The following is a 13685-nucleotide window of genomic DNA, read 5'->3' on the forward strand; positions in this document are numbered from 1 at the left end:
GTCCAATAAATAAAGAAACTAATGAGAAAAACAGACAGTAAATGTTTTACATACTAGATGTTTTTTGGTAAATGACCAGATTGACACTCTTTGTGTTTCTGTCATGTTGTAGAGGTTTTGTGTCGTCTTTAGTTTTATTTTCCTGTTTTATTTTGTATTTTCTCCTTTGTGTATTTGGTTTAACTTCCCTTTCCTGTCCATTAGTTCACCTGGTTTCATTCAGTCCACCTCCGTCCTGTTGCGCTTTCTGTGTATATACACCACCTGGTTTCAGTCTTCATCTACTGGTTCTGTGTTTGTAGTCGCCATGTTGTCTTTTGGTTTATTAAAATAAGAGTCTCATCATTCTACCTGCCTCGTACCTGTGCTTCTCGTCTCCTGTCTGTGTTCGGGTCCTCTCCTCCACCCCTCCCTGACACTTTCTAGTTAACCAAAGTCCTTTAGCTTCACATCACTCTGTGACCATCCACGTCGTCTCTCGCCTCACACTTAACTGTCAGTCCCAGAGAGATTTGTGGCGCATCAAACGCGTCGCTGTGAATCACCGACGCATCACGCTGCCGCCACGGCGAAGCGCCATCCATCTGCTTCTTCCAGTGAGGTATGATAAACTGCTCTGTGCCCACTGCCCACTCCTGATCCTGAGTGGACTGAGATTTACTCTTTACAACTACGTCCTTAACAGCATCCTTGGAGTTATCTGTTGATGATGCAGAGCATCTATAATTTATCTTCTGAGTCATTCTGAGGACATTAAAAAGTCAAACTCATTATGCAGCGTATAAATTATGTAGCGTGATGTCAACATGCCGGTGAGTCAGTCTCTTCATGTGTAGTGGACAAAAACAAAAGGAGAGAAAAAACGAAACGGGGTTGGACTGAAGGAGGACGCCAGTGAGGCTCATAGAGGAATCCCCACTGCAGCGCCTGGAGCAGTTTTACATCCACCGGGGAGAAAATAACTTTATTTTGCCTTGAACCAAACAATAAATACGGAGATAAAACGGGGAATGTTTGAGCTCAAGCTTGGTTTGAGTCTCTGGTTTATACTGTGTGACATGTACAAAAAAACTGACGGCCAGAAACCACAGAAAGAAAAATCTGCAGGAAATGTTGAACAGTTTAAAGGTGGAGTATGTAAGATTTACAATATTTTCAAAATAGATTAACTAATAAAATAACTACAATCATAATTAGAAAGTTTTTTGAACATGTAGGTTCCAGTCTGTCCATTTTTGATGTGTTATTAAATTACAAGTTTAATTAGCATGTTGGGCCGTTTGTCTGAAATCTATCAAAAATAATCGACTCGGGCAGCTTTTCCATTCAGAACATTTCAACATTTCACTCCGAGAGTCACCAGGGAACAGAGGCTGTTGTATATTAATGAAGGTCTAATATTTATTCATTTAATTACAAAGCTAATTATTTTAAACCTGTGCGAACGAAGCAGCGGCCTCCAGCTGCCCTGCAGGGAAATCTGATTACAGCCTTTATTAAACTGTTTTCATATATTTTTCCTGCCATAAAGTCTTGCTTCAGCTCAGCTACTTAAAAAAGTTTGCTTTTTGTTGTTTTTTTTTTCTCCTCCATGCTCTCCTAAGCGCAGCGATTATGCAGAAACATTTCATGTTTTCGAGCTTTGATTTATAAATCTTTGGATGGTGGTCTTGATCGCTGCACCCAGCCTCGGCTCACCTCGCAGTTTTAATTACACTTAGACACCAAACACCAAAACACTGACGACTCACATGATTAGGGGGAAGGGCGTGCGGTGTATGGTGGGCGGGGCTGCTTAGGTGGTCCCTCTCCCAACACCGCGTGGCACTTCCCTCAATTTTAATTGCAACTAATACATACTTCACAATCAGTCATAAGCGGGGGGGAGGCAGGGGCGATAGGGTCCTCTCATGCCCCTGCTCTCGGGGCTTTACTGGGGGGGGGTACGGGTGGGGGAAGAGTGCCGTCCATTAGGCCTAAGTCTGGGCTGGCCTGGCTGTAGGAGGGTTGTCGCCGGCCCTGGGGGGGTGCTGGGTCGGCTGCATCTGTGGGGTGGTGGGGGGGACGCTGGGAGTGGTGGGCGGTAATTATGGGGGCCCTGATCGGGGCCATCCTGTCCTCTGCCCCCTCTGAGGTATCTCACATGGGACATGATGGAGGGGTGAGGTGAGGATGTGTGGGAGTGGGTGTATGGGGTTACAGATGGATGGTGGGATGGCTGGGGGGGGATTAGGGTTGGGGATATAGGTGGGTAGGGGATAGGGATGTGTGAGGATGAGTAGATGTGTGTGTGGAGGGGTATGTTGGCGCGTGGGTTGTATTGGGGTGTGCCTGTGTTGGAGGAGTGAGGGTATGTGTGTGTGTGTGTGTGTGTAGGGGGGGGTGTATATGCGGAATGGGATGTGTGAGTGAGGGTGAAGTTTGGAGGGGGGCTATGGGTGGTGGAGGGGTATTTGGTGGGGCATGTGTGGTTGGGTAGAAGTAGAGGGATGGGGTGGCGGGGTGTGAGCGTGTGTGGGGGGGGGGTGAGCGTGTGTGGGGGCGGGGGCGATTGGGGTTCGTGTGACTTGGTATGGGTGAGTGAGTAGAGGTGGGGTGGGGTTGTGTATGTGATGGATGATGTGCATGGATTGCAGAGGGTTGTGTGGATGGGGGTTGAGAGGGGAGTGCGTGTTTGGGGGGGGGGGGGGGGGGGGATGCATGTATATGTGTGAGGGGAGTGCGTGTTGGGGGGGGGGGGGGGGGGTAATGCATGTATATGTGTGTGTGGTTTGGTGGTGGGGGGGTGGTGTCCTGTACCCGGGGGCGCGGCTGGTGCGCTGGGGTGCGACCTGGCTGCCGCTGGGTGGCGGTCTGGGGATCCTGGTCCTCCGTCGGTGTGGGCTGTGCCCTCTGCCTGCGGGGGCGGGGGGCTGCTCACGGGCTCTTGGGGCCCTGGGGCCTGCGCTCTGTCTGCCCTAGGTGGCCGGTGCCCGGCGGGATCGGCCCTTGCCGGCCTGGGCCTGCTGGGGCCTGTTCCCCCTGACTGCGGGGGACTCTGGTTGGGCACCTCCTTCGCCACCTCCTGGGCAGATGCATGGCTGGCTCTGGAGTGGGGGGGTTGGGATCTGTACCTGGGGGTGACTGTCGGTTACCCGGGTCTCTGGGTTCTCCTGGCCTTCCTCTAGCTGTAGGCGGGCGGGGTCACATTGGCATGATCACTCTTCTCTAAACACGTTCCACTCTGAATGTTCTGCATGAATGTTCTGCATGTGTCACAGTCACTGAGTCATCCAGCAAGTTTATTCACTAACAGCAGGTAGCTCTCTTTCTGTCTTTTTGACTTAACTTGCTAGTTTCTGGTCCTCATGATTGTCAACGGTTTTGTTCTCCACGAATCTAGAGTTGGCTTGTGTGGGTGTATATATTTATGTGTGTGGGTGGGTATGTGTGTGTACTTATGTGTGTGTGTATGTGTATGTATGTATGTGTATGGATATGTATATATGTATGCATATGTGTGAGTGTATGTGTATGTATATGTATGTGTATGTGTGTGTATGTGTATGTGTATGTGTATATGTATGTGTATGTATGTGAGTATGTATATGTGTATATATGTATATATATATATATATATATATATATATATATATATGTGTGTATGTATGTGTATATGTATGTATGTATATCTATCTTTATGTATGCATGTATGTGTACATGTGTGTGTATGCATGTGTATGTATGTGTATATGTATGTATGTATGTATATATGTATATATATAATGTATGTGCGAGTGTATATACATATTTATGTAGGTGGGTATGTATGTGCATATACATGTATGCATTGATCTCTTTCTTTTGGTTGTTTTTTTTTTTTTTTTATGTTCTCTTTTCTGTTCTCTTTCTGCCCCTTTCCTGTCCTTTCCGGTCGGGTCCAGCAGCATAAACTCTGTAATACAAGCTATTATCCAAAACAAATTGAAAAATAAAATAAGAATCAAGAAATACAAGGGGATCATTACATCTACAAAAGTTCCCCTTGGCAAAATAAATTTGCTCAGCAGAACACAGCATCCAGAACATCAGTCTGCTTGCTTAAATGCTGGACAAGACAAAAAAAAAAAAAAAAAAAAAAAAAAAAAAAAGAAATCTTTGGATTTTCTAGGATTTAATGATTTTAATGGAAATGAAAATTTTCTTGTAGGTTATTTGAATGGATCTTTGACAATTAAGCTGCTGTTCTCATTAGAAAACCTCAGCTCACTGCTTTTTGATTTTTAATGAAATCATTTTAATACAATATAATCATGCCGGTGAAGAAAATGCAGAAAATGCAGAAATATTCCCTTCAGCAGCAAATGATACCAGATCTGAGCTTTATTTCTGTTTATACGGCTGTTTCACAGCATCAAGTTATCTTTTATCTTATATCTCAAATTTATTGTTGTTTCAAAGTGCTTTATAAATAAAGTTAGCAATAAAATATATTAAAAAACTAAACTTAAAATAACAATAAAAAAGTAAACATTGTTTAGATCAACAAATATGTTTCTTTGTAAGAATTTAAGAGATAAGTAATTAAGAGGGGAAAATTTGAATGTTAAATTGTTTTCTTAATAATAATTTCAACTTTTTATTTTTTATTCAACCTTCATTTGTTTAATTTTAGATTCCTGAATAAGTTAGTTAATATTTTACAGATGTGTGATGTGGTTGCGGTGCTGGCGTCGTTCCTTCTGAGGAACCGAACTGAAACGCGGCCGCCATCTGCATCAGACGACAACACGCCTGTTTTCACTGTTTACTCTGAAGTCGTAGCGTTTCCCATAAACGGAGCTTCATGTGAAGAATCCCAGCAGCTCCGCCTCAGCAGCTGCAACAACATTTAGCAAAGACAGAAATGTGGACGCAGTCGACTGTTCTGACCTGTTTGAGAGTCCAGCAGGAAGCGTCTGTCCTCGTTTCCCGAGATGATGCGATACACGATGGGATCTGGGCCACCGCCATCCCTGGTGAGCGCGGAGACACTCAGCACCTCCGACCCGACCTCCAGGGATTCTGGGAGCTGGGCGGTGTACTCTGAGCTCAGGAAGACAGGCTGGTAGTCATCCAAGGAGACCACATCCACAGTCACCGTGGCGACAGAGTACAGGTGACGAGGCAGGCCACGGTCGGTGGCCTTCACCTTCAGCTCGAAAGCAGGCGGCGTGTCGGAGGTCAAAGGTCGCTCCAAGCGCAGGACCCCTGAAAACTCATCCAGGGAAAAGTAGCCGTCGTCTCCTGACAGGATGGAGTACTTCACCTCCGAGTTTATCCCTGGAGGACAGAAACACGGACAAAGACGTCCAGTCGGACTTAAATCTGGCCTCTAAAGACAGAAACAGTCGCTAATCTTGTTTTGATGGAGGGTGAACTCATGAAAAAGCCTCAAAATGTTTTTTAACATAACGTAACGATGCCCGTAACGTTTTAACGTAACGGGCATTGTGTCAACTTCTGCAGCCTGAAGAAACTTCTTAAATCCCACTAAATGCAGCTGATTGGCTGAAAACCAGCAGGATGCTTTCAGGTCACGCTGCCCTGCACAGCTGCAGCTAAAAGCCTGTCGACAGATTTCCCCCACCCCTGCCATCACCCGCTCTCTGCTTTCTGCCACAAAGTTCTGAAAAGTCTAACTTCTGGATCAGAAGTCCTGGTGAAAATGATGCCCCTCCATTCTTTTCTCGTCTTTCTGCTGCCATCCAACATGATGCAGAGTGTGTTTTTGGTGCGTAATGACGTGTTTTGTTGTAGTCTTGTGCAGTGACAAAGACTTGAGGAGGGTGTAACATGGAACAGAAACTTTACGAGGCTGTTTAACAGTGCAGCAGGTGAAAACAAGGAGAATTTCCTCGGTACAGGAAAACGTTGACAGACCCAACCACCGTCTCTTCACCAAGCTGTGCACTTGTTTTCTAACTGAGGACAAGATGCTACTTTTCCCGACTGTGTCGTGCATTGTGTTTAAGAATCACACACCCATCACATCGTCCACCTGCTCCACGGTTAGAAAAGCTCAAAAACCTGTGAGGTCGAGTCACACACACACACACACACACACATTTGTAATGGGCGTTCTGGATCTGCTGCTTCTGCATGATCAGCCAAATTACAGGGAGTGTCATGATCAAAGGTCAACATTTTTTAACACAAACCTTAAACAAACAGATAATCTGTGTCGACAAACTGTGAAAGGAAAATATATTCCTCTGTTTTACTTCAGTAAACAAACGCGAACATGCGCGGTCGAAGCTAGCCGATGACATTTAACTGTTTGCTGATGTTTTTTGGTAAATAAATAAACGTCTGATGGATGCTGAGACACCAGGATACAGAAACGTATCCATATCCACATCTGAGGAAGACAAGCTGCTGCACATCTGAAGGAGCGGCCGACCTGTTCGGGCTGCGTGCACCTACCCGTCTGAATGTGTCCTTCTTTGTGTAAGGCTTTTTGTGTGGGCGTATTTATTTCATTTCACTGTTTAAGCTGTGACCATAAAAACCCTCCCGGGCTCAAACAACACAGACATCACACACGACTGGAATGACTGAACTCTGCAGCTGCTTTCAGAGGCGGAAGCTGTTTCACAACCAAAAACTTATAAAAATGTTTATTTTCCAGAGTAACTAATTAGTAAGAAAGAGTGCCTGCAGAGCCTGCTTGCTGACAGAAAATGGGTTTGAATGGGTCTGGTATCAACGTGATTCATGGCAGATAGGAATCACAGCGAAAACATGAAGGAGAAACACAAAGGAAACAAGAAATCAACGAACAAGCAAAAGGCTTCGTACTAATTAGGAATTTATCATTTAATTTGGTCATGAACATCAACGCCAGCTTCAAGCTTCAGGATGATTGTGTCTGATACGGCCGCTGTGTTGGAATAAGTCATTATATAAACTCTGGTTATCATCCTTTTCTTTCCCAATCCACTAAAATGTTAGCAGCTGCTGTTAAACAGCGTTTGTAGCTATGTTTATTAACATTACTGGATGTTTTAATGGAGTCATCTGGAGTTTATAGATCCTGCTCATGGATAAATCACCATTCATTCATGCTGGAGTCCCAGTGTTCCCATGCTCCAGTGTTTCCCCCAGGCTCACAGCCTTGTTGGGTTGGTATTCATGAGCTCCGTATCTGTAACAGGTAACCTACCCATTACAACACTACAGTGGAAATACGAAAATGATTAAACCATTTCACTGCTACACTCTGCTGTGAAGCCATGTTGGATTTATAAACTTCTTCGGCCGAAATGCTGCCTTCCAAAACAGTCACGACAGAAATGTCCTGATGTAAACTGTGGACGCACTCAAGTTCAGATCTCAGACAACATACTGACATTAATAAAACCTACAAAGAGCATTAGATCCATTTTAAGCCGTAACGCAACTGAGAAATGACAACAACAGATTTATTCAGTTGTGCACATTCCTCAAATAGAAATGACATCGTCTGTATCCATCGGGAGCAGGAAAAATACTCTGTCTTCTTTTCTCTGGAGGGTTTTCATCCTAGCTTTAAAAGATGCTGATCATATGTGTTGGATTTTCAGCTATCTGCTGATGGAAGAGTGATGACTTTCCTGTCGTCTCCACCCCAACCAGTCGAGGCAGATGGCTGCCCTCCCTGAGCCGGGTTCTGCCGGAGGTTTTCTTCCTGTTAAAAGGGAGTTTTTTCCTTCCCACTGTCGCCTCGTGCATGCTCAGGATGGGGGATTGGATCAAAGTCATGATTCGATGCAATCAGTAGGTTTCTATTATAGGATATGTATGAATTGGCTTGAAATGATGTGTATGTAAAGTGCCCTGTGACAACATTGTTGTGAAGTGGCGTTATCCAAATAAAGCTGAATTGAATTGAATTGAATTGAATCACCTGTGTGTGCATGAACGTGTCTACATGTGTGGCATCGGAGCAGGACTCCACCATGGAAACTTGGTCCAGAAATGGGATTTTAAGTGGCTTTTTGTGACTTGGCTCTGCATAGAAAACAAAATGAATTTGACCTTATAGTGGAGGCAATGGGTCTCAATGGGGAACAAAAACATAGTGAAACCATAATAAAATGGGCTACTAAGTGTGTTCTGAGCAGAGAAACATTGTCGTGTTAAGTGACATTAAGTGATCTGCACATAAAAAGAAAAAAAAAAAAAAAACAGCTAAATTGTGATCTTTTAAAACTTGTTTTTGTTTAGTTCTCTGTTTTGATCTTTACTTTGTTTGATTGTGAACAATGGATTTTTATCTTGACATGTGCAATATAAATATAAACTGCCTTTACTTACTTTACATAACACATTTTCACACAATCCAGAGACAAAAGAAAAAACAAAACAAACAAACAAAAGAAATGATCCTGGACATTTACAAAAAACACAAAAGAAACAAAACATGCTGCGTTAATCATTGATGCATTGTCTGTTTCACTCAAATATAGATGTCTAAACCTGCCATGTTGGTTTATGTTGCTTTAAACGTGATAATAATGTGCATCAGTTAAAGGCTGTTACAGTCAGACATGGTTTAACGTGTCGATGTGCTCTGATGGGGTAAAGTGCATCAAACATGACAGTTTAACTCCGAAACAGTAAAATCTGATGCACTGTGGACATTCAGAGAGACTATGGCGAATCAATGTGATTATGAACATTTATGTCCCAAATACTTACATAAAAACATTAAAAAAGGACCTGAAGAGGATATTAGTGTCTGCAGCTGGATTATAAAACACACTTAACAGAAGCTAAACGTGTAAAATAATGAGAACTCCCAGATAGAGTGAGGCATTAAAGCTGCCAGGGTTAAGAGGTAAAACCTCTGAGCAGCAAATCATTACCAACACAGCTGGAATGACACAGTAGAAGGTATCAGTTGGGTGTTTCAGAAGCCAGAGCTCTGTTAGGAATGGATTAGTGCTTCATTATGTTGAGGATCAGCTGAAACACACTGGTATTCAGGCAGAGTGTACACACACACAAAGGCAAGTCTGTGCTCAGCAGTCTAAAACGGATTCCTGACACCAGAACGAAGCTTTTGTTGCGACACGTTGTGACCTGAGAGAAACAACACAACGCTCCTTGCAGCTCACCTGCGTCCGGGTCTTTGGCGTAAATGACGGCGATCGGCGTGCGGACCGTCGTGTTGTCGAACACAGTGACCTCGTAGTGGCTAGAAGAGAAGCGGGGCGGGTTGTCGTTCATGTCCTGGATCATCAGCAGGATGTCAGCCTGACACGATCGACCCCCACCATCCGTCGCTTTCGCCACCAGGCTGAACTCCCTGTCCTTCTCACGGTCCAACTCGGCCACGGTGAACAGCTGACCTGCAGAGGGTGGATTCACCAGGACTCAGAGAAAACAGCTAAACCAAACACTAAAGAATGCATAAACATGTGTTTTTAAAGCTAAAATGTAATGAAGAGAAGAATTCTGCACCCTCTATGTGCGATGTGAAGTAAACCAGCAGCAAACAGATTCATCGTAGCACTTTTATCCGTTTTCTGTCACTGCAGCAAAAACCTCAAAGAAAACAGGACTTTTTCACATGGAAAGTGCCAGAAGGAAGTTGTCTTCTTGTTATCTGGTTTCCAGGCTGTGTATCCAGCTATACCACCAGACAACAAACATTTTTACTCTGACCCACAAATATTCATGCTTTAATTCATGAATTAAAGCGTAATAATACAACTCTTGTTCTGAAAGCTCTTTCTCTGGTTCTAATGAGACAAATTCAGATCCACGTGGCCGTTGCTGGTTAAATTCCACACCACAGAACAATGTGTCTTTCCAGTTTAAAGTGCTTATAAGAGAATCTTGTCTTTAGAGTCCCTGAAAGGAATGTTGCCATCTGTAAAGCCAGCCAGACTTGGAGCTGCGCTTACTGCTAGCTAACATCACTGTATTTGTAAACTTTCTGAGGTCATTGCGGAGATGGAATGACAGAAATAAAGAGTGATGGAAGTCAGTGAGAGCCAGTAAAGACAAAACTACAGAGATGATTTTGCCTCCTGGTTGCTGCTTTTTTTCTCAAAAACTGGCACCATCTTACCCGTTCTGTGCTCCAGGTGGAACTTGTTGGCATCCGGACCGTGCAGGGTGTACGAGATCTGGCCGTTTGCTCCCACGTCGGGGTCTGAAGCTAAAACCTTGAGCACAAACGTGCCGTGGGGCAAGTTCTCCATCAACACCTCCCTGTAGACCAGCTAGAAAACAGAGGATGGGAACAATAGTCACATCTCAATCTGTCTCAGAGTTGGATCGATCTGATTTACAGCATCAAGGGGTCTGATAATGGACGATGGAGGGAAGAATGTAGCTCCTGTACTCTCAGACTTGAAACATTTTATATAGTATTGACATTATTAACGTTTACAACTCAGTATGATCATTTAACCTCATTATTAATCAACAGCCTTTCACATAAGATTATAGAAGGGAAAACATGTTATAAAAAAACCCATAAAGTCAGATGGAGATCTAGCTGTCCAGAAATATACATGTTTTGAGGCTTCACACACCTGTTCACACACTGGACTGTTGTCATTGATGTCCAACACGTGGATGTCTACGGTGATCAGAGCCTCAAACTTCCCGTCGGTGGCCGTCACCTTCAGCGTGTATCTGTCCTTGGTCTCACGGTCCAGACTGTCCTTCACGATCAGACCCCACTGACCCTCGTCCTCCTGGATTATGGCAAACTGGCCCAGCGGGTCTCCATCTGAGAAAGCAGCAGTTACAACGAGCCGAGAGATCAGGAAACGTTCAGGTCCAAAACATTTTTTTCATCAATTAATCTGAAGATCATTTTTACAAATCAGACAAAAGATTTATTCCGGTAATGTAGGGCATGCATTGTTGCCACCATGTTGTGTTGGTTTGGCAGAAGTCTGGAACCAGCAGCAGACAATCTGGATCCAGATCCAAACAACAGAGTAGACTGTGTCCTACAGAGGGAAGGAATCTCTCAGATTTACTTGCAGTGTGATCAGTGCTTACTTGGACATTTTCCAAGAGTGTTCTTGTCAGTCAACGGAGGTTTCCTACAAGTTATTGATGCAATACATCAACATAACACAATGTTAAACAGCTGGACAAGTTCCAGTCGGAAGTATTTCTGTAGTTGGTTTCCTGACAGCCACTTCAACAGACCACATGCAAGCACATGAAAGCACTGTCGCCAGATCCGTTCCCACCCCAGCCTGAAGCTGGATCCCTCCATAAGATCCCAATTATTTTACAGTGACCCGTGGATCATTATTGCATATATTTCATAATAGGAAACTCCTACAGTGTCTTTTTGGCATCATGATTTGTTTAGAAGATGAAGAACTCCAACTTACACCTGTGACTGCACATCCTCCTCCAGTCTAATGACCTTTCATATGTTTTTTTGCCTGTTGTCTTTTAAAGTATGGTAAGAGGATGTGCTGTGCCAAACAAATGTACATTTCCAAGGGGAGCTTTATGAGTTTAATTCTGCCTTTTTCTATTTCTTCTTCTTTTTTTTTTTTTTTTTTATGAGGCCAGGGCCCAATGAGCCTGAGTCTAGGAAGGTTAAAGGAGACATTCCTTCAGAAAGTGAGCCACTGGCAGCACTAGGGCCCCCCCGTTCCCTGGGAGCCCCAACAGCGCCCGCTGTCCTTACAATCAGGGTACACAGTTTGGCAGTCCAAACTGACTTGACCATGTCACACAGTTACTGCAGCTGCTCGCTATGGGCTGCATTCCCGAAAATGGCTGCCAGTGAACAACGGTGCAACTCAAACTTGTTCAGTATTGGTTAATTCAGCTTTCAATTTAGTTGTTCAAACTCAATGAAGTTTTCACCAGAATCTGTCCTGTATAAGGAGCAAAAGAGGCGGCGACATATTCAACATGATACACTGAATCACATTATACATCACTTCCTGTCTTTAACCCCATAGATGGTCTGCTTGTTGTCAAAACAGACCGGAGCTGAACTGAAAGCAACGAGGACGAGAATATTTGTGTCCATGTTCACATTGCCCTAAATGGACCAGACTATTCGTGGAAATGGGCATGAATGGACCCTGAGACTCAAACTAAATACCAACCACCGGGTCTGGCCCCTTCTTAAAATATTATACTTTCCTATTTTACTTTTTGAATATCTGACCAAAAACAAGGTAATAAATAAAAAAATGAAGAAGTGCTTAATTTTACACCTTTACAGAAAACTGTATGGACAATAAATTACATTCATAATAAAAATTAGCCTGAAACAAAATGTTGTGAACTTTTAAAAAGTGTGAAAAGTTTCTTTGTTTTTCCATTTTATTATCTATCTCTGTTTGTGCAGAATGACTTGTGCTGTTGTCTCTTGTGTTTTCTAACTTTGTATTTCTTTCAGATTAATAGAAAGGATTTTAATGCAGCAGCTTCTTTTCTACTCCGTGCAATGATGACTGCTTCCTGATAAATTATTCAATCATTTCTCCTCTCTGTCCTCTTCATTTTACATTGAGGGGGGATTTTTCTTCAGTACAGACTCTCTTGGGATCTTTGATTCTTCTGTTTTTCCATGTACAAAATGTAATGTTTGTGTTTCACAGACTGCACAGCTGAGACCGACTGCTGATCATGGCTTCTGGTCCGTGTGTTACGACAGGTTGCATCACAGTCACACACCTTGTCTGACAGTTGATGTGTGCAGACGAAGCTGTCACAGCAGTCTGATCACTTATCAAATGGTTCAGCTTTAAGAAGGAATCTGTCTGGAGCTGTCATGCAAGTCTCGTGACTGAAGTTGAATATTGTTTTGCCTGGAAAGGATAACTGGATGCTGTTGTACACAACCAGCCTGCAGCACTGTATGAAACAGCAGCGTCTACATGTGTAACTTACCAGGATTTACTTAGGTATATTCTCGGAGTTTACTTTAGAAATGTTTGCTAACAGAATTGATGGAATCCCCAAAGAGACCTCAAGAGACCTAATTATAGTGTGACCTCAATGAATAAACCTACCTTTCTTTTTGTGTTGCATTTCTATTGTGAACCTGCAGCAGTTAAAATGCAACAGATGAAAGAAACTAGCGGAGTCTGTCTGCAGGATGGAGCTGACTGGTTTCATTTAACGTTTGCATCCAGCAGCTCATTATTCACTGTGTGCAGAATTAAAACAAGTGGAATCTTTAAGAAGAAATTCTGCAGCTGAACACAGATACCAGTATCAGTGTGACAAAGCGCTTAAGGCAGCATTCATAAAACAATTTGAATGTTTGTAACTGGATCAATAAATAAAAATAAAAAAACACACATTTTTGGTGGATTGTGTGTTGCGGAGATGTGAAGCAAACCCACCAAAATCATTGGTAATAAATGAGGAAATTGGTCGTACTGGCTTCAGAGAAGCTTTCCTGACTGCTTCTGTCGTTTCTTCGAAACAAACCAGCATCTGAGCCGAACCCTGCTATCATAAGTAATTCTAGTGTAAACACTTATCTCTTACGAAAAAACAATGTTGTGACAGCGAGCTTCTTTGGAGCAGTTTAACTGTCAGGGATTTGCATTAATTCAAGGCTTTGTTTGTGTTGTTAGCTGCAGGGCATTGTGTTGATCATTCACGTCGGCCCGCTCCTCTGAATGATATCTCGAGTCAGTTCAAGGCGATTAGCAAAGATTTCATTACACCTC

The 13685-nt window shown here is 43.4% G+C and overlaps 1 protein-coding gene across 1 annotated transcript in view; it reads right to left on the reverse strand.

Moving 5' to 3' along the window:
* fat2 (FAT atypical cadherin 2) overlaps positions 1 to 13685 on the reverse strand; it is a gene marked incomplete at both ends in the record, with an annotated part of 117384 nt that overhangs the window by 53627 nt on the left and 50072 nt on the right. The window contains 4 exons of the mRNA XM_079250048.1: positions 4912 to 5301; positions 9120 to 9353; positions 10079 to 10232; positions 10548 to 10747. Of these exons, the coding sequence (XP_079106174.1) occupies positions 4912 to 5301; positions 9120 to 9353; positions 10079 to 10232; positions 10548 to 10747 (978 nt within the window). The remainder of the gene's footprint in view (positions 1 to 4911; positions 5302 to 9119; positions 9354 to 10078; positions 10233 to 10547; positions 10748 to 13685) is intronic.

Source organism: Telmatherina bonti (genome assembly GCF_933228915.1).
Source record: "Telmatherina bonti genome assembly, chromosome: 12".
NCBI lineage: Eukaryota > Metazoa > Chordata > Actinopteri > Atheriniformes > Telmatherinidae > Telmatherina > Telmatherina bonti.